The sequence below is a fragment of the Anguilla rostrata genome, chromosome 17, assembly GCF_018555375.3.
Source record: "Anguilla rostrata isolate EN2019 chromosome 17, ASM1855537v3, whole genome shotgun sequence".
NCBI lineage: Eukaryota > Metazoa > Chordata > Actinopteri > Anguilliformes > Anguillidae > Anguilla > Anguilla rostrata.
The window spans coordinates 27,176,483-27,199,755 of NC_057949.1; the positions used below are offsets into that span (position 1 = coordinate 27,176,483).

The 23,273-nt window shown below is 43.7% G+C and overlaps 2 protein-coding genes across 5 annotated transcripts in view; one reads left to right on the forward strand and one right to left on the reverse strand.

Annotated features, from left to right (window-relative positions):
• scpep1 (serine carboxypeptidase 1) overlaps positions 1-14,746 on the reverse strand; it is a 397,664-nt gene extending 382,918 nt beyond the window's left edge. Inside the window, exons 1-13 of the mRNA XM_064314405.1 lie at positions 14,588-14,746; positions 13,803-13,942; positions 13,303-13,392; positions 12,920-13,075; positions 12,715-12,789; positions 12,033-12,105; positions 11,523-11,560; positions 11,158-11,286; positions 10,447-10,531; positions 9,133-9,246; positions 8,846-8,983; positions 8,101-8,264; positions 7,248-7,317 (exon numbers count right to left, since the gene is read on the reverse strand). Coding sequence (XP_064170475.1) covers positions 7,255-7,317; positions 8,101-8,264; positions 8,846-8,983; positions 9,133-9,246; positions 10,447-10,531; positions 11,158-11,286; positions 11,523-11,560; positions 12,033-12,105; positions 12,715-12,789; positions 12,920-13,075; positions 13,303-13,392; positions 13,803-13,942; positions 14,588-14,642 — 1,320 coding nt within the window. The 5' untranslated portion in view covers positions 14,643-14,746 and the 3' untranslated portion in view covers positions 7,248-7,254. The remainder of the gene's footprint in view (positions 1-7,247; positions 7,318-8,100; positions 8,265-8,845; positions 8,984-9,132; positions 9,247-10,446; positions 10,532-11,157; positions 11,287-11,522; positions 11,561-12,032; positions 12,106-12,714; positions 12,790-12,919; positions 13,076-13,302; positions 13,393-13,802; positions 13,943-14,587) is intronic.
• A 5,894-nt stretch (positions 14,747-20,640) lies between these two features.
• The window catches only part of LOC135242994 (netrin-1-like), a 44,272-nt gene continuing 41,639 nt past the window's right edge, over positions 20,641-23,273 (forward strand). The window contains exons 1-2 of one of the 4 annotated variants that reach the window (XM_064314401.1): positions 20,641-20,925; positions 21,284-22,319. In XM_064314401.1, the coding sequence (XP_064170471.1) occupies positions 21,314-22,319 (1,006 nt within the window). In that variant the 5' untranslated portion in view covers positions 20,641-20,925; positions 21,284-21,313. The remainder of the gene's footprint in view (positions 20,926-21,283; positions 22,320-23,273) is intronic. The other 3 variants (XM_064314403.1, XM_064314402.1, XM_064314404.1) reach the window with 3 other exon arrangements.

The window sequence follows — 23,273 nt, forward strand, 5'->3', positions numbered from 1 at the left end:
TATAAAAGGCAAAGTATGTTCCTCACAAAACTAGCTATGAAGTTACATTACATTACAGTCATTTAGCAGACGCTCTTATCCAGAGCGACTTACATTGCATCCACTTATACAGCTGGATATATACTGGAGCAATGCAGGTTAAGTACCTTGCTCCAGGGTACAATGGCAGTGCCCTACCCAGGAATCAAACCTGCAAACCTTTTTTTAGGTTACGAGACCAACTCCTCGGCCATTATACTACACTGCCGCCCTGTATACGAAGTGAAGTGAATATGATTATTAGTTTATGAAAAGCGGTGTATGAAATGAGCTGCCTGAATGGCAGGAGTGGAGCTGAGTGCTGCACACGGAGCGTGACTGTCGGTTTGACAGACACGGCGAGGTGAATTAAGAGAGATGGAGAGCTGCTTTAGAGCCTGTAGCTCAGTAAAACTGCTCTCTCTCTCCTTCCCTGTGATTGACACCAGCGCAACGCTGTCTCTGCCCGCCTTCAACCCCAGCCGATGCAGAATGTTCCTGCAGCGTTGCTGGAATATTTTGTCAAGGTTCTAACATTGCCACTACATTGCAGCAACATTGTAAAAATGTTTTTATTTTTTTTTGAGTTCGCTGAGATGCACCAGACGGAAAAAAAGCTCCTAAATTTAGGAGCACATGTGCTCCTTGGAAAAAATGTTAGCATTGAGGCCTGTTACCATTAATGAATGAATGAATGAATCATTGCATTTATATAGCACTTTTCCCAAATGCTCAAAGTGCTTTATAGTGAAGGGGAATTCACCTCACCCACCGCCAATGTTTAGCGCCTACCTGGGTGATGCACGGCTGCCAGAACGCGCACCACACATTAGCTAAGGTAAAAGGGGTGGAAAGTGCATCCAGAACTAAGCAGGGTTTTTTTGTAATCATCCAAACACGCTCACGCCACAGAGACTATGAATCCTTAACACCAAACAGTACGGTTCTTTTTTTTTTTTAAAGCCGGAATTCTGCGTTAAAGCAGCACCAGACCGCAAACCTCAAAATGGCCGCCCACACGTAGCCTAGCCGCGAGCTACGGGGAGCAAACCAAAAACGAAAACGAGGCTAACAAACGTGCTAACGGCCTGGGGAGGACATCGGGGGCTGCTAAAAGACACGCGGGGTATAAACTGTGAGGCCCTTTTGTCCCTTTTGATATATCTGCCCTGAAAGAGGTTTTAATGGGCACTTTGCGGCCTAATCGGCACAAGGCGTATAATAACAGCGCCGTTTCTCCCCTCCTGCCAGAAAAAACCCTTTTCAGAACCCCGCGCGGTGCGGACGTGGGTCCCGCCCGTTCCCCCCACAAGACTCCGTCCATTATGGCGGGCGGGAGGGCGTCTGACCGCCAATGGAAGAGCTGTACCGTAAAATGATATACAAATGCACCTCCGAGGGGAGAAAGGGCCCAGGAGGAGGGGTTGGGGGGGGGGGGGGGTGGCCAAATCGGGCCATTCTTTGGGGGCGGGGCGGTTTTTTGGGTCTGCGGTCCTGGGAAAAAGGTGGCGGCAGATGTGGGGCGGGCGGCCCGGGGCCCAGACTTTTTTTTTTTTGGGGGGGGGGGGGGGGTCGTCGGCTGGGGACTCCCTTCAGCGAAGCGCAGCCTTAATTGACTTTTAAAGCGACTCCTTTTCTCTCCCCCGCTCCACACTTCCACTCGGCTGAGCAGGATTCACAAATTGCTGTCTTGAACTTTTTATTGGGACTAAATAGCCGCCAATGAAAGTGTAAATGACTCCGGGGTGAATGGGCGGCGGACAATGGCCCCACCGTGACAACCGCTCGGCCGACATAATGATCACTGTCAGTGAGCGAGCGCAAGGGGGCTCATGAATCTTTAGGGGCGGGTACAGCCCACCCCACCCCCCAAAAAAGGACCTTGCCATGGAACCATTGTTCCTCATCCCTTTCTCTGTGCTGATGAAGAAGAAATAAGTTAACCGAACAACCACCACATTTATTTCTACTGCATCTTCCAGTCATTTTGTTTTTAGCAGATAATTCCTCCTCTGCCTCTGCTAGGCTAACCGGACACACAATTATGATTTATGACACAGAGACTACGAATCCTTAACACTAAAAAAAGGATGGTTATTTTAGCTGGAATTCAGCTTTAAAGTAGCACCAAACCACAAAGCATTCTGTGTCAGAATGCTTTAACCGCACATAACCGTGAGCTGTGGCCAATAATGAGGCCTACTATTTTCATTTGATGATATCTGGCATATTCCGACAGGTTTTAGAGCCCAAAGAAGCTACCAAGGATGAAGGATGAAACTAGCGACCGTACCGCCCAGAAACATTCCTAAAATCTAAAATAGCCAATCCGCATCCTATCTGCAGAATCCAGGGAAATTGAGCGGTCATTATTTACAATGAAGCAGTGCAGAGTTAAATCGATCAAAATAAAAAACCCATGTAGGTCAGGTGGCAATAAAAAGGAGTCCATTTTAAACAGCTCTGTTCAACACGCGCATTTAAATTCTGCAATGCAGTAGTTCGAATCAAAGCATCTCCACACCAATAAAAACCTTTTGCCAGGTTTCCTTTTTCAAAAATATTTTTTTAACACCGAATGAATAAAAATATTACATTACATAACATGGACACCTCTGCAGTATTATTTTAAGAAAGAAATTCTCAGGGAGATGGCACAACCAGTATGACACAAAAAAAAGTTTTGCCTTTGATATATACACCATATCATGATACACTTCGTACTTGTAACAGCAGATACGTTTCAGTTGAAGTCTACCCAGCAAGCAACAGTTATAGCAATTCCACTGTTTAGTGAAATTGTGAAAATAACTACCAAAACTGAAAAAAGATAAATACAATCTCTGTCTCCTGACAAAACACAATGGACATTCAAAATCACCACCACAGCTACAGGTCAGGGGTCAGTAAGTAAAAGCCCTGCCATGTTTTCCTTCCACCCATGAACTCAGCCAGCTGACTACACTCATTAGTTTCACCTCCTGGTTGAAGAATAGTGCCAGTTACCAAATCCAGGGGATTAGAATCTAGTACAAAATATTGGGGAGGACTTTTACTTTCTGAACCTGAATTTTCCACCCCTGCTATCTACATAAATAACGTACAGTATATCTTAATTGACACCGTTTCAAAATGTAGCTAGTTTAAGCTAAGATATTATATTTTATTGACTTTTCGTATAGCCAGATCTTACTGATAGCCTAGCTACGTATCGATTGATACTTTCGAACGCTATGCAGTGAAATAAAAACAGATACAATGATACTTTTATTTTTATTTTTAAACTTGGCCTGTAAAGTAGGCCTGCTTTCACTTGTCGTGCTGGTGTGAGCCCGCTACAACGTTAGCTAGCATCACGGTTATGTGGCCTACGTTCGTGTCAGCCACTCGATTAGCCTACTCACCAACAAATTCGTCCAGCTCGCCTGTAAATACTCCTCAGACCACATCTCCGTCTCTTGCGGATCGCTGTAAATCTTCCTCTTCGCCTTTTGCCAGTCTCCTGGACGCCAAGGTTCAAAATTGTGCGACAATAGTGTTTTCTCGTTTTGTACGGAGCCGTCGTCTTCACTGTTGGTTGCCTCTTTCTCGCGTTCAGCTTCGATGTAACCCCTAAAAATTATGGTTTGACTGAATATCCTCGAGACAGTGTCATGTTTGGTATCATTATAACGACTAGGCCTATTATATTAAGAGAAATTCCCTTTACAAGAGGTAAGATTCCTGAAAACGCAACCATTCTTGAGGAACTGTATGAATCATTTCTGTCTCTTAAGAATTAATGAAGAAGAATGGCAACAAACTCTCCAATCTGGTTAATGAACTTGAACTGTCGGGAAACCCTTTTTAAATTAATGTATAATCTTATTTGTTTATTTGCAGTGTGCTGTTTGGAATTATATTTTTAAACGTTCCATGCCATTGTTATTTGTTGTAAATTAAAAAAAAAAAATTTAAAAAAACAAAGTTTCGCTGTAGCTATCCCACTTCAGGGACTTACTTCCGTTGCGTCACTTCTGGGCTTTTCACGTCAATCAAGTTGAGTTAGGCGTGGGCATGGGTAATGATATTACAAACACGAGTTCATTATTAGAGACTATTTTTAAAAATGAAATCCACTTTCTACACCACTTTATTTCACTGGGGGTGATAACCTTAAGGTTGCACTTGAAGTCCGTAATTTAGTTAGTCAGAGCATCTTACATAGGCTAGTGCATGTAGGCCTACATGTTTAAGCAACAAGCAGAGGTCATGTCACAACTAACAGACGTAGTTCATACGTAAACGTTCAACATAAAGTTAAATGCATTTGTAGGTGCTAGATGGGGATTAAGGAAGTAATGCTTGAAGCAGCACGTTTGATTTGACCTATAGCCTATTGTGTTAGGGTTAGTAAATAAGTGAACAGTCAAAATGCGGCGTAAACATGTGTTCCCTGCTGAAAATCCCAAGTTTAAGATGTGTTTCCGACACGTTTAGCTGGTCAACCAGCTGAGCAGTCTGTATAGTCAGCTATTCGCTACCAGGTTAATCAGCTTAGTTTGCTCAGATTTGGCCTGCCACAGACCAGCTAGAAGTGTCGAAGAAAACAGAACTTTAACCATCTTAGAATCCCAGCTGGTCTTTAGCAGAAAATTTCAGCAGGGTTTCCACGGTCTGCGACAGAAGATAGACTGTTGTTCCAACACCCCCGTCCCGTCCCCCTTCTACCCCCCGTCCCCACCCCCTCCGGCCTCGGGCCAGCGGGTTCTCAGAAAACGGACCGGGAATCCCAATAGAGGCCGGTACCCCTCGAGTGCCGGCGGGAGTCCGCAGACATTGGGGGGTAATTGGTTTAAGCGGCGCCTGTAGCGCTTTCCCATGTAGAACACTGCTGTGCGTGTGTAGCGCGCTCCACAATGTGGAACAGCGTGAGACTCGCAACGTAGGCTAGCCTCTCCTTTCACCGCGTAAATATGAGAAACGATCCAGAGAGACACAAGAGCTCAGATGCCACATACATAACAGCCTCCCGTTTTCAAAACGTCCCCATTCTCTCCAAATCCTCGCTTCTTTTTAAAATAATTTAATTTTAGGGAGGGGAAAAAAAGATGGGACTGTTTTTTTTTTGCCCAACCAATTCAGGAGGATAATGAACTGAGAAGATTTGCCTGGCGCGGAAGGAACACAGCCGGTCTCCACACCTGCTTGTGAATTCACACGGATGCTATGCTGCACTGCTTTTGTTGACCCGGCGAAACCAGCGCAAATTGAGCCTGAATGAACAAGTTCTAACAATCTGAAAATGCGCAGTGGCCCGTTTCGTACTCTAACGTCAAAAAGTGCAACACACAACACTCCAAAGCTTTTCTAAATCAAGAATATATAGGTCCGTTTCCCCCGCTCATCATTTTTCAGCTCATTTAATGGCAACAACAACGGAATTAAACACATCTGCTCCCTTGTTCAGCAAGGAGTAAAAACTCGTGGAATTGTAAGTTTAAAGGCTTCGCAAATGAAAGTGAAAATGTTGCAATATTTGTGACCAGTCCACCTGGCAGGGATGGATTACGGACGCATGAACTGTGAATTGTAGTCTCAAATTTCAAGCAGTAACTGGATTGAAATTCAGGATTTTGCCCTTGGAGTACTGTGTTGTTGGAAGCCGCGTCCAACAGACTCACGAGAAATTTGCAGTTTAGCTATTTCCTTACAGTTTATTATTCACCATTTACTCCGATTTGTCTTCAGAAAATATCAGGAATATATTTTCCTGCCAACAGCAGAGGAAGTGGAGCAAAATAATGTCTGCACAAATCGACCACTCTTCCCCTGGTGAAAATCTATGCTTGGATCTGCAATTTGGTCCCCTTGTGGTGCATAGGACATAAACATTGCAACAATTTCTGGCACATTAGAGTCAAGGTGAAAAACAAAGCCTACATTTTTGTATTCTTCTGCTTAATATACTGTGTTAATCTGTAAAAAAATACCCCAATAACCTGCAACTTTGTGTATGTCATTACCCCCATAGTGTAGGTCTATGTCACAATCCGTTATAATCTCGTAAGGCTCTCTGCGTGCGATAATTCTGTTCTTCAAACATACACTGAGAACTCTCTGCTGCAGTTCCAAATGAAGTTTAAAGAAGGTGGCGTTTCTGAAGTTAGCACAGATACATCATTAGCATAATTGGCCCAGTCTGTGGTTTATTTGTGTAAAAGGCTGGTCATGTTTTCCAGCGCCCAAATTAGTCATTTGCACTACGGTTTCTTGGTGCTCATTTTGTGGTGACCATAAAAATTTCGTACTGAACATCCAGTCTTCTAGTGTGGCTGATGCGTGGTATTCACCTGCCATTGATGATTCAATCAGACACATTTAGAAAATTCGGCTCGTTTAACATTACTACACGGGAGAGGGGCAGTATGGGTAAAAGAAAGGAACGCCTGTTTCACCTCTAGATATATGAATATTACATTTTTTTTCAATTCATTTTGATGTAAAGTTTACTTTTTTTTTTGCAATTCACTTTCCTGTGCCTTTGACAAAGGGATGGTTTTCATGACTAATCTTTTTTTAATGCATGTGTTAAGTTTGATGTGAACTTAAACTTGGATGAATTACGACAAAGACCGCACTCCAACAAGAGCTACATAACCTCCTGTGCATGCTGTAAGCAGATGTGTTTGAGCATTCCTTAAAATTTCAATGATATAAATTCATGAACTTACCATACAGATTTACTGTATAAATGTAAAATGTTGTGTAAGTCAGTCTGGATAATAGCATATACTGTAATATACAGTCATCCACACTGACTTCACCTGCCTGTGTAGAAGAGTTCAACAACACCACAACACCATACACTAATATAGAAAAAAACCCTTTTTATTATTCATAGTGCAAGGACAGATTTGCTAAAACATGGCAACAATAGTCAAAAATAAAAATTTTCAATTATTATTAAAAAAAAAAAATTAAAATCCCTAATTATTAAAAAACACATTAAAATAAAAGAAAACAGGAGTGACAGAGAGCCTGCCATTGCAATTTGAATGGGTTTTTGGCTGTGATATTTGTGTGATATTTGTGATTTGAGAGCTGAGGTTTTGCTTCATTGTTGGTGCATTCTGGATTTTTGTTGGGAGAGAGTGAGGTGATGTCTTCATTGTTCGGCCATGCCACATTTTCAGGCCATGGCCCTGATCTTGTGGGTTTGGAAAGAGGGGCATTGGGGTAGGCAGAAGGGGGGGGTCACTCCTGCTGTGTCACCATCCGCAGCATTTTCAGGGCCATGGCCCCCTGATCGGACGGTATCTGAAAGAGCCAGAGGCATTATGGGTATGCGCGGGGGGGGCCCTACATACACCAGTCACATTCATGCTGAGACTTTTTGAGAGCTGCAGGGTGGGGGCTGCCTTTCCTTCCTTTCAGCCTAAAAGTCAGCAGCCGATGCAGACCCAGGAAACCCAGCGGAGGTGCATTTACTGTGCAATCAAGCTGCTGTAATTGACCAATTAAATGCTGAGTAATTAGGAGATCCTGCGCCCCCTGCAGCTTCCCAAAGGGAGTGCTACTGTTCTACAGCAAGCACACGCGCGCAAGGCGCTCACATGCACACGCACACGCACTCACTCATGCACGCACGTGCGCACACACACACATGCATACACTCACACGCACACTCGCACTTGCACACATTATACATATATAATACAATCACTAATTGCTGCAACCCCTGGCCTTAAATCTGTGGGAGAATGCAGACTAACATGTGCACACACTCTAGGAACACAACGCCAACCACCGCTTCCTATCACGGTGCAGTTCACTAGCTGGGCTTTCGCAGACATAAGCCAGAGGAGAACACTGCATCTAAGTGTGGACTTGCGAGTGCCTGACCGACCAGCAGGGGTCACTGCTGCACAATCAAGTCCTTCATGAAGACAGATGACCGCATGATTTGAAGTGGACTGAACTGAACATTAGCAAGCTTTGTTCCCGCATTAGAAAGCCAGTTCCCAGTGTTGTGCTGCATGTCCGATGGACAGGTGCACTGCATGCCTGAACCTGAAAGGCGGTCTGTAAGAGGCGTCCTACCATATGGCCAGCCTTCAGGATCCAGTAGAAGGCGAAGTTCTTGTAGGCCTTGAAGAAGGCGCCGGTTTGGTCGGGGGCCGCGGGGTCCACCAGCGCCGTCCATCTCTGCTGGGTGAAGTCGGGGAGCCCGGGCCAATTCAGCTTCTTCACCCACAGCTCCTGGCCTGTCCACACACACACACACACACACACACACACACACACACACACACACACACACACACACACACACACACACACACACACACACACACACACACACACACACACAACACACACACACACACACACACACACACACACACACACACACACACACACACACACACACACACACACACACACCACAAACACACACACACACACACCACAAACACACACACACACACACACCACAAACACACACACACACACACACACACCACAAACACACACACACACACACACACACACACACACACACCACAAACACACACACACACACACACACACCACAAACACACACACAAACACACCACAAACACACACACAAACACACACGCCACAAACACAAATCACAGAATTCAGTCTTAAAACCTTAACTACAAATTCAAACTTTGAGATTGAATTTGATTACACTGAAATTGTAATCAAATTCAATTTCAAAACGTCATATACAATTTAAAATTACGAAATGCAAATTTACATTTACTAAATTCAAATTCAGTTGCCTGGCACAAGATTTACAGCGTAAAATGTACACTACCTATGGTGTCCACGATTAAGTCCAGCTGTCCGTTGTAGACCGTGACGTTGACTCCTGCCGCCAGCAGCTGGTCCACAATGTCCACCACGGGCTTCATGAAGTCACCTTCCATGCTTGTGAAGACGTCACCAGCCTGGCCTACACGAAATGACACAGGGTTAGCCTGTCCGACAGGATTTTACACATGGTCAGCCTGTCCTACAGGGGCAGGGCGAGGTGGGACGTGGCGTGGGAGAGGCAGGACAGAGTGGGGCAGGGCGGAGTGGGGCGGGCGGTCACCAGATTACCTCCCCAGGTCACATTCTGGGGGATGACGCCCAGCTTCTTCCGGATTGGTCCGTTCATCAGCTGGCTGAGGGAGCGTCTGTGCAGAGGCTGGACGTGACGGCGCTTCAGTGCGTCTGTAGAAACAGACTGAGCATTACACACACACCCTACTGAGCATTACACACACACCCTACTGAGCATTACACACACACCCTACTGAGCATTCACACACACACCCTACTGAGCATTACACACAGACCCTACTGAGCATTACACACACACCCTACTGAGCATTACACACACACCCTACTGAGCATTACACACACACCCTACTGAGCATTACACACACACCCTACTGAGCATTACACACACACCCTACTGAGCATTACACACACACCCTACTGAGCATTACACACAGACCCTACTGAGCATTACACACACGCCCTACTGAGCATTACACACACACCCTACTGAGCATTACACACACACCCTACTGAGCATTACACACACACCCTACTGAGCATTACACACACACCCTACTGAGCATTACACACACACCCTACTGAGCATTACACACACACCCTACTGAGCATTACACACACACCCTACTGAACATTACACACACACCCTACTGAGCATTGCACACACACCCTACTGAGCATTGCACACACACCCTACTGAGCATTACACACACACCCTACTGAGCATTACACACACACCCTACTGAGCATTACACACACACCCTACTGAGCATTACACACACACCCTACTGAGCATTACACACACACCCTACTGAGCATTACACACACACCCTACTGAGCATTACACACACACCCTACTGAGCATTACACACACACCCTACTGAGCATTACACACACACCCTACTGAGCATTACACACACACCCTACTGAGCATTACACACACACCCTACTGAGCATTACACACACGCCCTACTGAGCATTACACACACGCCCTACTGAGCATTACACACACGCCCTACTGAGCATTACAGACACACCCTACTGAGCATTACACACACACCCTACTGAGCATTACACACACCCCCTACTGAGCATTACACACACGCCCTACTGAGCATTACACACACGCCCTACTGAGCATTACACACACACCCTACTGAGCATTACACACACGCCCTACTGAGCATTACACACACACCCTACTGAGCATTACAGACACACCCTACAGAGCATGATATAACCTTAACCTACTGAATCGGTCAAGGTCTGCACTGAACTCTGATTTAAAAAATGAGTATTCACATTCCTGTTGACACATGCCTTAGAGAATCTTCCAGAAAAAATGTCTCTTACCCAAATATCCAGACGCTGCCGTCTGCTTGACCCTCTCGTCAGGGTCTGAGGTGAGGATGTTATAGAAATTGACTCCATTGGTGTTCTGTGGAGACAGACAGACAGAAAGACAGTTTTTGAACAAGCACAGGTTGCTCACCTCTGGCTATACGTTTCATAACCTAAACTGGATTCAGCTCAGACAGGTGGGGGGGAAGGGGGGCGGAGACAGACGACTTGCTGTCAGCAAAATCTGATGTCATCTGCTTTTAGGACCTCTGTCATGTGATTTGTGTAAATTACTCTCGATGTGCTCAAGAAAATGCAAATGTCGTCAGATTTGACAGAGTTGACTTTTTTTACCATGTGCGTGTGACAGTTAAGCGGGGACACAGTGGTTTACACATGCCTGCTTTGCGACTCCAGCTCAGACTAATGTAAGGGACCTGACCAGCTCAATTTGAACAAAAAACTCAATTTGACAGGGAAATGCACATGCACTGACAGAGAGACTACGATCAGCTTTGGAAGAACCAAAAAAAAAAACATCAAGAACAACTTCAAACCGAAAACCAAAGCAGAATAAGACGACTTTGATAAAAGGGGTGGGGGGGTGGGGGGCGGGGATGTACAGAGGTTCAGGAGGACGCCAAGCAGGAGCTAACGAACGCCCGAAACCGGGACGAGAAGAAGAAAAGAGGGGTGCTGTACGCGGACCGCCGGCGGGCTGACCTGCTCCACCACGGTCTCGGTCACGGACCACAGCTCCGTGGCCTTCTGGAACTGGCCCTGGTCCACGGCCTCCTGCACGGCCTTGGCGGCCTTGCTCACCTCCAGCAGGCCCAGGTCGTCCAGCAGGGACTGGAAACCACAGGCGGAGACGCCGCGGTGAGCGGGGAACGCACGGGAACTGGACTCAACCGACAATCGGGCTTTACACGAGGCTAGGCTGTGCACTACAGAGTGTACCCACTGTTACTCTGCCACAGGAAATGACATCTATGGTAATAACGAAAAGTGTTTAATCAGCTGAGAAGTTTTGTCCCCCTGCCACAGAGTGGCTGGCAGGGGGGGGGGGGTAAAGGGTTAACACTTACTGTGCTGTACAGGTACGGACCCCAGGTGAGCACAGAGTCTGCGGAGGGAAAGGTGGAGGGTGAAAATAAATAAATAAATAAATAAAACACACTGTGGTCTGCAGTCACAGCAGGCATCACGCAGTGCCAGGAGGGAACTGCATCACATCAGGAAGAAGCGTTTATCCAGAGTGACGTACAGTACCGATGGGCTACGGGTGACAGCTGGTGTGGTGAGCAGTGAGTGGCTGGTTTCAGTCATGGGACCAGACCTGGGTCAAATACGTATTTGTTTCGGCTTCAAACGCTTTTCTGCGCTCTATTGATCTTGCCTGGTGTAATTGATTCCGCCAATATGACCAGAAGGCGAGGTGTTTGCACTTTTTGAGAGTATTTCATTGGTTCCAGTACACCAGACAAGATCAGTAAAGCGTAGAAAAGTATTTGAATCAAAAAAAGAATACGTATTTGACCCAGGTCTGCATGGGACACAGGTTATGCGTTACAGGTGAGCGGAGTGTGAGAACTGACCCATGGGGGAAATCCAGGAGTCTCCCAGGGCAACCCCAGCAAAGTTGCATTTAACTGCCCTCTGTTCAATGGCCTGGTGCAAAAACAAAGCACATTAAAATCACACCCAACCCAACAGAGCTTCCTCTCCCCACCATCCACTAATCAAACATGCAGCCATAATTAGGTTTCACATATTTTTTTAACCTTGAGCAGTATTTTTTTCGTTTCAGGTTTTATTTTTTGTCCTTGATTTTTTATAAAACAACGTTTGTGAAGCAGATGAAAATTTTCAGTTCAATTCAATTCACCCCTGAGTCACAATAAGTATACAGCAGCCTACAGCTATTGACCTCCTTCTACCAATCACGCCAAGTACAAGTGCTGACTTGTAGAAATGCCATTACGTTTTTTTTTTTTTTTTTAATGCTGCTGGTAGAGATCCCCCAGGGACATATTTAAGGAAGTAGAGAGCCAATCAGCGTCATGTCATAGAAGCAGAAGCATTTGTCAGACCCCTGCAAACATGTGACTTTGCAAAGCTTCTATTTTTAGATTTTGGCGGGGGCAGCGCCTTCCTTTCTGAATCATGCGTACATCGCCCCCATGAGGTGACGGTAAATTAAGCAAGTGGTCCTTTCTGCCTCCCGCCAGACCGGGTCACTTTTACTCCCTCCAGAGTGTCCGGTGCATATGGCTTTACCTTGGTCAGCTCCAGCCCAATAGCCGCGGCCATTTTCCCTCCGTAGGACTCAGAGAATATGTAAAAGGGAATGCTCTGTAAAAAAGGGATGAAACGGCAAGTTTTAACCGCGACACGCATGCGCGGGCTATAACGGTATACACGGGCCACGGGGAACATAATGCTAACGGCCCAGCGGTAAGCGCAACGTTTCGCGCTGCCGTACCTGGAATTCCGCCTTTTCCGCGAAGAAGCTTTTCAGCAGGACCATCATGTCCGCCGCGATCATGGCGACGTCCTTGGTCAGCGCGTCTGCCGTGTCCGTGTAGCTGTAGCCCGTGCCCACGGGGTTGTCCACGAACAGCACGCTGGCAGCGTTGACCTGAAGAGCGCACAAAAAGAGGCGCTATTTTCAAACAGTATTTTTCCGCTATACTCACATCCTACTCCCTCCTAATCGCAAACCATGTGTGCCCTTCCACTCCCGGGCTCAGGTCCTAAATGCAGAAAAGGCAAGCTTGGTTCAATAAAGGACGACAGGAAATGCAGGCTATAAATTACTCAAACGCATATAAATTCTGATTTTTTTTTTTAAATGCATAAATTTACCCAGGATGTTTTTCTGGGGGCCAAATCTCTGTCCAGGGGTCCGATCTCCTCAAAGTTCCCAAAACCGCAGCTGGATCCTCCGGGCCCACCCTGGGGGGGGGGGGGATACATCAAAGTGCAGTCAGAGACCCACTCTTAACAAGCACATCAGTGTATAGATTTGCTAAAATAGTCACTTATCAACCTAGATGTTTCAAGACAAAAGTCATTCAGACATTAAGAATCTATCTATCTGGAAAAAATTAAAAGGGCAATTTCCGTTCTATGTTCGATATAGCGCTGAATCCTCCATTATCTGAAGATGAGAGGTAGTGTAGGGAGACACCCAGAGGAAAACAATTGTGAAATCAATAAATGACTATACATAAAGTCACAGTGTGCCAGGCAGTGCAAGTTATTCTTTCAAGTATAGTAAGTTAGGAAATTAATTTTCAACCAGCCCGGGATATGTTTTTTTTTTTTCCCAGCATGTCAGCATTAAATGGTCCTGGGTCGTTCACCTGCAGCCACATCACGAGTGGCAGCTCCTTGTAGCTCCTCGTCGCGTCGTTGGCGGGGTACAGCCACCAGAACATGTGCGCCCCCTCGCGGACATCCACATACCCCCATGACTCCGCACCTGGCACTGTGCCCGGAGAACCTACAGAAAGACGTCGAGATTTTTGCGTTGTAAAAAAAATAATAATAATCACGTCTCCCTTCAAAATTAAACAGAAAAATAAACCACGAAAACTACTGATAATGTATTTTCTCCAGACCCGTAAACATTGTTCAGCACAGTTTACCATCACTCACTCACACACACAGAACGACTAGCTACGCGGCTAGCAACTATTAGCAGACTAACTTCCCTAACTCCAGTTGGACAGAGACTACGTTAGCCGTATGAACTCTTCTAACAATAAAGTCTATACACCTCCCCGCTTTTCCGTTCTATCGCTAACTACTTTGCTAAGTTCAGTGTTCAATTTCATGCCCTGAAATTCAAGGTGTAAAAAGAGATAACTGAAGCTGCCGCTGCTTTCGGTTTCTGACATATGTAAAAACAAAACAATCTGGCAAATGGTACTTTAATATTTCTGCCACAACACAGCTCAGACAGGTGCACGTTTCATTTTCCTTGCAGTCCACCACCCGCTATTTACGAAGATGTGAAATACGAAACTAACCAGCTTTACTGCAGTTTTGCGGGTTATTGTGGACAAATGTATAACTTATAGCGCCGAGACATAGGTCTACACACAGTTTAAACGTGGTTAGAAAATCCAATAAAACGTTTACTTACCTGGAGCGATAACAATGAAAAGCAACAGTCCCGTGACTATGTTTAAAGGCTCCATATTTCAGGAACAATAAGCAAGATCGTTCGCGCTGCGCACACGGCTTGATCCAGTCACATGACTTTCCAATCAGCTGACCCAACATTAAACCGGAAGATAGATGTATGAGGAAAGTCCCGACTAGGGGGACTAATGGGACAACTGGGACGACATTATATGGTCGAGGGTGCCCTCCACAAAACTGTGGTGTCCTCTCGCCAAACTTAGATTAACATTTTACTGTCAGTAATGATCAATAAATGAACATTTTAATGTATTTTAATAACAAAAGAGACAATATTAGAGAAAAGATACCGCGTTGTGTTATAGGCTACAGTAAGCTAACACATCGTTTTAAGAGTCCTTGTACTAATTGCTTTTTTGTGAAATTGTCTGTCAACAACAACAACATGATGTACTATCCTACTGGACCCACAAAGTTATACATCAACACATTACAGTTTCTGTTGCATTTGATAAAAGCTTAAGTATTGCTGAACACGTCAAGCACAGCCTACTCTAACAACCATTACACTTACAGTGTCATCATGTGACATGAATGCTGTGCTGTCGTATTCATACATAAAATTAAGCCAAAAAAAAAAAAACGTTCTTATTCTATATTCATTTTCATAATGACTGGTTACTGACACCGACTCACATCGAATTAAAACAATTCAGTTTTATCTTCAAAAGATAATCGGACCCTACACTAAACGTCAACTAGTACGCTCTGTTCTGCAACCTCTGGGCACCGCCCCCCTCATCCTGCTGAACACCTGCACTTATGTCTCCTGTCTGCTTTGGCCCCCTGGTGGTGAACTGAGTTTCCTACAGCGATCAGGACAGCAGAGACCTTGCCTGTTTTCCCTGAAGACAGAAAACCTACCTCTTCAGATTAAGCCATGACCCACTGACCGTCTTTGGCTATCCCCTTTTTGTTATTTTTAAATGTGTTTTGTAGTACCATTCTTGGGTATAGCTGTGTACGGTTAGGTTTAGTGGTGGATAGGTTTACTTGAGTCATGGTTTACTTGAATATTTCCATTTTATTTACAATATGAACAGTTGTTTTGTTCAGCTACAGAGTAAGATGTCCAGTGTTAATTCAACTCTAACAGAGTTCACGAGTCCAACTGGGACCATATCTGTAAGAGTTAATTTAACAATTAACATTTTACAATGCACGTCCTAAGCATTGCTTATAAATGGGCCTTTACAGATATTCTTAAAAGAGAAACACTGATGTTCTTCATTTTTAAAAACTTACTCTGGATTAGCGTGTCTACTAAGTAAATTCAACGTAATATCATTTAATTCTGTCTAACAAAAACAATTGGGCATGCAACTGTCTGACGGGGAAAGCTGTCTATTGGTAATATACTTCGCCACCACAAGATGGCTCTAGAGTGTTAGTTTTCACATACACAGTTTACAATTATTCAACCCGGATGAGCGATTTTAATTTGAGCGTTCCAAATTAATACTGCTGTTCTTTACTCTTATAATTTGATGGACTGGTATATTTTATTGCTCTGCACTACTGTGAAGTCCACGAAGCAGTTAAAATGAAATGTCAATGCCAGACTGTAATGCAAACTAATGACATTATTGTTTATGTAAATGTGCGGAGGCATATATTAATTTGGACCTTGAGTCCGAAATAAAGTTTTGATTGATTGATTGATTGATTGATTGATTTGAATTTGTAAGTCAGTTAAAAGATGCTGTAAATTTAAGTTGCTTTCGAAAACAGCGTCTGTTAAATTAATATAATAGTAACTAATGTAATGCTATGCAGGCCTACGTTTGTGAAAAATGAAGACCAACTGTTTTCACATATATAACTACAGGATTTGCTATACAATATAGGTGCTAATCTAACACCTAACACAAAATTAGAAAATTGCTCAGTAACCATGGCAAGTTGGTCCAATCCCTACACAGCAGTATTATTATTTTTTTTGTTCGTTTTTTTAAAATATATAAATAAAAATTTACATTCTTGTAAATGTCAACCTTTCACACGAAAACAAAAGCGTATCCTATAAAATACCAGGCATTTTTACCACACCAGGACATAACTAAAAACAAGCCAGCAGATTTGAGTGCGTTTTCTAAATATAGCTGATATTTAAGTTTTTAAAGGGAATAATAATAATAATAATAATAATAATAATAATAATCTATTGCAGTCAGGCCATTTCCACTTTTACTGTTAGCACTTTAATTATTCTTGTGATAATGTTAGGTTCCCCGTTAACAATGCCGTCGAGATTAAATTAAATTTTTTTTAAAACATTTAGTCTCTACATCATTTCAATCCCCAAACAAATAATGTAGCTGAGAGTTAAAAATTCGCATATATTTCTTTTTTTATTGTTCAATTTTTTGGGGGGAAATTTAGCATTTTAATGTGAGGAACTGTACTATTCACCTATGCATACTCACTGATTGCTAAAGGTAGGTCTGTACGCAAGAAGAAGATTTAATTCCGGATATCACCATCTTTGTTGGTTCCCTCTCCCTAATCCCCTAAGTGACGGTCTAATTGCCTTGGTTCAGAGGAGCCCCCACGACCTGCACCGCACCTGCGTTCATCTCTTTTTCTAACTGGAAAGAAACGAAAAGATTACCGATAGCAAGACAATGCCATTTTAGCCGCTATTCCAAAATAACTGACCATCTTGTGAAATTATAAACTGATGACTATAAAATGAATAAAAAGGCGGATTTCCCATTCAGCTTGACATCAATGGCCCAGTCCAGTCCCTGACTATAGAACATTTCTGCAACTTCATATCGATTCAAACCAACGAAAGAAAATGATTCAATTAAAATCGGTATAAGAAACACAGAAAGGAATATATCGTTCGTACACAATTTGCCTTAATAGGCCAACTTAGAAAAGCTACGTCGTTTTAGAGTTCACACTCTTACAATATTTTATTCTCCCGCAAACATCAGCTACGTGATTCAATTGGCTGCATGGCAATCAGTCTAGATCTTACATTTATACAGATAGGCCTATTTTTTTAGCCTATCCGGCGTTATAGAACTTTTAAATCTCTTATTGAAGACCTACTGGCTTGTGTTACTTTTATATTTACCAGTTTGAAAAGTAGCCTACTTTCAGGTGTTATACATCGTTTGTACAGCAACAAGACGCAACACAATGCTTTCACATATTGATAACTTCTTAATTTTCCAAATTTTTTATTTAAAAAAATATATATATATATTTTACAAAAATGTCACAAACTCTGTAATTGGCTCTCGCAATGTATGTAGACCAACTGAAAACATGAAAGTGAACTGACTATCCGGATCAGTGGGTTCTAATACGGGGCTTGAGGTTACTAAGTCGTCAACAATGACTTTACAATGGTATTTTAATCTTTCGTTTTTGTTCAACAGAACAAACGAATAAACCGGTATATGCATTAACAAAAGAAAACATTTAACAATTCAATAGCCTATAATCCACATTTCAGTCTGGTGGCTGCAATACATTTTACCATTTCAACTGTCTTCACGTCGACATTTTTCGCTACTATGCATTTAATTAGGCAGGGGTAAATAAAAACCTGAAACATCAGAGGTTCGCATGTACTTGAAATGACCCCGTTTCTCATTATACTTTATAACAATAAACAATATATAGACAACATTACGCTTGATTGTTTGCAGATCACACCCACAGTCGTAAGTTTATTTATTTGTTCTGGATGGGGTGGGCATTTTCCTCATCTCAGTCCTGAACATTACCATGTATGACACCATGCAACCACCAGGGGGCCCAAAATATATCTTTTTACAATGGCACAAAGAGTGTTCTGGTATATTTAGTTTTTTGTTAACCTGGGGGGTTAGGATTACTTCTCTAATTTTGGAACATGTTTTACGCGACGGACATCATTCTCCTTGGCTTTAATTGGTCTTCATAAAACGAGACTTTAGTAAAAACCCCTTAATCTGAACCTGTCCCGTTGCGCGCGCGCTGGGGTTTGCTCTTTCATTCGAACTGGTGCGCGTAATTGGTATCGTTACCGCTGACCTTTCACTCTTCTAATTAAATGGATTGTGAAAATCAATTGGAAAAGGATTTGGAGGGGAGGGGAAGGGGTGGGATATTTCACGGTTAACGGTTAACAATTCCCTCATTACGACGCTGTCAATGAGGGAACATTGGTTGGGGAGAGCGGGCAGAGCGCGGGCAGTCGACACTCCGGCTGCCCAATGCCCGACGCAGAGAGCGGCTCGCAGTGCCAGAGACGCCCCGCTGAGAGACTAGGGCCTGGAACAGATTAATCAAGATCTAATTCAATTTATGGCGGACCTTTCACTTCGCCTGTTTTCCAGCGACATTCAGCGGGGGGAGTATTTGCATAGAGCCTCGTTTCTCGGGGCCTCGAGTGTGACGGATTTGGTGAAAAGAAGGATTTAAAAAGGCTCAACCTGTCGCTTGGTGTGCCCACAAATACACTGCAGTGCCCTTAACAGGGGGGCTCCTCCGTCGCAAAACACAAACAAGTTGTCTAACGAACATAGTTAGAAACATCAAGTTATATGGCTGTTTTTTTTTGTTGTGCTTTTTAAAATCGGGTTGCGAGGCATGGTCGACAAATTAAGCCCATAGTTCTAGTGTTGGAACAGGCTACTTAATGAAGTGAGGCCCAGTTCGCCTTTCTGGAGGGATGGTCTACGACAGGACAGCAATGAGAGGACAGTCGCCATTTAAAACGAGACTCGAGCGCGCGCTCATTAGAACAGAAACAGCGACACAAGCCTCCAACCTTGATTTATTTCCACAATCAAAATGCAATTTGTTCATATTAAGTAAACGGAGACTGAATAACAAAGATGACACGTCTTGTCGAACATATAAGAACTATAATGAACGAATTCGTAGACATGTAAATGTGTAGACACCGTGAAAACTTTAAAGACAATGTGGAAGGACGCTTGCTATCTCAAATTTTAAGTTAAAGTGTGTATAATATGGCCTAACTCATCGATTTGCAATTTAAGTGGCTGAAAATTAACAGCAAATTGCAATTCACTGAAGTTGCATATCACATTTATGGGTCGCTAAAGTATACTTAGCAGTAGCCTATTATTCAAAAAATAAGTAAGATAGTAGTAGCCTACTATCACAAAACATGCCATAACCCATATTACGCAAACTGTTGAGTTGTACATCACTGATGTTTATAGGCCTACATAGACAGATACTAAATATTAGATTCCTTTATATTAAATTGGCATTTGTCACAGTGTTTTTTTCGGAAACTTTTATAAATAAATAAATAAGCAACCCAGCAATGTGGTCAGACTTATGAATGTAAATTATTGTTGGAATACAAAAAGAAAATACATGATCCAAATGTATTGTGGTGTTCATGCGCAGGTGTACACTGTATCTTAACAAATAAAATTAATATTTGCAAATATGGTAGAGGCTCAGTGTGGTAGCCTACCACGTGCGCGACTGCAAAGTCTTGGGCAATGCATGACGTAATTGAAAGATGTCACACAGTGCATACAAAACGCATGGAAAGCCATAATAATGAAACGCATCAAATGGTTGATAAGCATATTGTATACGTACATAATACGTACATAATTACAATTAATTGTAAGCACTTAAGATGATACACTCGCGTGTTCAATTAAAAGTCCTGCTTTGACACAAATCGTGTGCTTTTAATATAACCTTCCTGAATGAAAATACAAATCGTTGCATTGTGTTTAGGGTTGTTAGGAAGAATAAAGTCACTAAAGTCACACATCAATTTGATGTAAAGCCGGCCTCACCGTGGAGAAATTCGGTTAAAGAAGGTCCATTACAGATCCTCTGTCCCTTGCGGAATCTCACGTCAGCTTCGCGCTCCCGTCTTGCACATTGGTTACCTACCAGTGGGTGTCGCTGTTCGCTCCTTTCGCGCGCTGAACGTTACCCCGCTAGGTGACCTCAAGCACCGTCGAGGCTCCGCTGGCTCGTCAATACAGATAGTGAGAGTCCTAGACACATAGAAAGAGAGGGAGAAAGAGACAAGGGGGGCACTGAGTTTGAGACCGGGACAGAGAAACTTCGGGTCTTCTGTAGAATTTTTGCCTCTAGGTTCCAAGAAACAAGAGAATTAAAAAGAAAGAAAGAACTACGAAAAAACGAGCTTGCGTTATTCGCGCAAAACAGAAGGAGTGAGCGTTATAGGCTTCAGCATAATTTTAAAAAGTGTACTCTCACTGCCAAGCTGAGCTGTTATTCCGAGGTACAGTGTCCTGGAGATTTCTTTACCTCGTAAGAAGTTTCAATTCGCATACTTTACGCATGGCGATAACGTGTTAAAGATCAAGGGTTTGTGTAACTTCTGCAAACCACGTTAAGGATAATGATAACCATCGGTATATTGTTATCAGATATAACTGCATAATTTCAGTGTCTGTATGTGTGTGTCATTGTTAAAACTCTATCGGCACGTGTTTGATTGTGGATAACTTTGTATTATTTCAGACATAAACATAATTACAGGTGTTGCTTCTTAAGGTCCTCTTGTCTTCTGTTTTGTTAATTCAATGCGATGCACTTAACTGAGATTGTTTTTAAAAAAATATAAAATATGTAAAGCATATCCCCCTTTCACGGTTGTATATTTCAGCGCAGGAGACACGGGAGAGCAAGGATTACAATGTTTGAGGCTTGGCTCACTTTGGTGGCTGCCTGCTCAATGGCACACGGAGCATTTGGTGGTTACGGGATGAGCATGTTCGCGGCGCAGACCTCTCCGCCCGACCCGTGCTATGACGAGACCGGTAACCCGAGAAGATGCATTCCCGATTTCGTGAACTCCGCGTTCGGCAAGGAAGTGCGCGTGACGAGCACCTGTGGGAAACCGGCCGCGCGGTACTGCGTCGTGACCGAGAGCGGAGAAGAGAGAAACAGGAACTGCCACATCTGCGACGCCGGAGACCCGAAGAAGTCGCACCCGCCGGCGTATCTGACAGATCTGAACAACCCCCATAACCTCACGTGCTGGCAGTCAGAAAATTACATACAGTACCCGCAGAACGTCACTTTGACGTTGTCTTTAGGAAAAAAATTCGAAGTCACCTACGTGAGCCTTCAGTTCTGCTCGCCGCGACCGGAATCCATGGCCATCTATAAGTCGATGGACTACGGCAAGTCATGGGTGCCCTTTCAGTTCTATTCAACGCACTGCAAAAAGATGTACAACAAACAAAACAAAGCTACGATCACAAAGCAGAACGAGCAAGAAGCCATCTGCACCGATTCCCACACGGACATGCATCCTCTCTCTGGGGGCCTTATCGCGTTCAGCACGTTGGATGGTAGACCGTCAGCGCACGACTTCGACAACTCACCCGTGCTTCAAGACTGGGTGACGGCCACAGACATCAAGGTGGCCTTCAGCCGACTGCACACCTTCGGGGACGAGAACGAGGACGACTCGGAGTTGGCCCGGGACTCGTATTACTACGCCGTGTCGGACCTGCAGGTCGGCGGCCGGTGCAAGTGCAACGGCCACGCTTCGCGGTGCGTGAAGGACCGAGACGGAAATGTGGTCTGCGAGTGCAAGCACAACACCGCCGGACCGGAGTGCGACAGATGTAAACCGTTTCATTACGACCGACCTTGGCAACGCGCAACCGCCAGAGAAGCGAACGAATGTGTCGGTAAGTGCGTTCACTTTTATTTGTATGAACCGCAGTTCTGATTTCAATTTTCTTTGCTGTAGTTATTGGCAAATACTCACAAGCCACTCTAACAAAAACAAACACACCACGCGCGAGAGAGGAGGTTTTTCCAGCTCTAGCGTCGCAAATACATCCCGCGCACGACGGAGGTCAGGTTTGCTCCAAGTAATATGATCTAAATGTATAATTGCTTCAGTGTTGGACGCAGAAATTTCCCTTCATTATGTGGTTATGTGCCTGTGTGGTAGTTTCATAACATTTCGTAGAGAATTCCAAAACTTCTTCGGGGGTAATAACGCTCCACATGAAACGTTCATTTGAATAAATGTTCATGGTCACTCAGTGCCTATAGCCAAATTAACCGACAAATGAAGATAAAGAAACAATAATCAATTAAAATAACTTCATAACCTCAATTGCTGTCAATGAGTAGTCTCTGCTCTGTACACACCACTATAGAGATAGTTGTTCCATTCTGACAATTTTGTAAAATAACATTTGTTTTAAACTGGCAGTTGGTGCGGAGCCCGTGCCTTTGGTGCGTCTTCAAAATGGGCTTCGCAAAATGTTCGAGACATACGCAATTGCCGTTGAACAACGCGAAATGTTTATGTGGTGAACTGATGTGCCCATGTAAGAAATATAATACGGAAACAAATATCTCGTCCGCAGATGGAGGGCTTATTTAAGATGACCAAAATATGAAATAAAAATGAATAAAACATTTGCTGGTAGACTTAGGCCCAACATCTCTCAGTTTATAGCAGATATAATTAATGCTTAAAAATATGCTTAAAAAAAGAACCATCACCAAGAATAAACAAGCCGCGTTTGAAGAATGTAAGTAATTTAATTGGTCAGAACTGGCTATACTAGGCTTTAAATAGGCTTAGGTTATGCACAAACAAAACAGGTGCATTCCTCTATTAAATG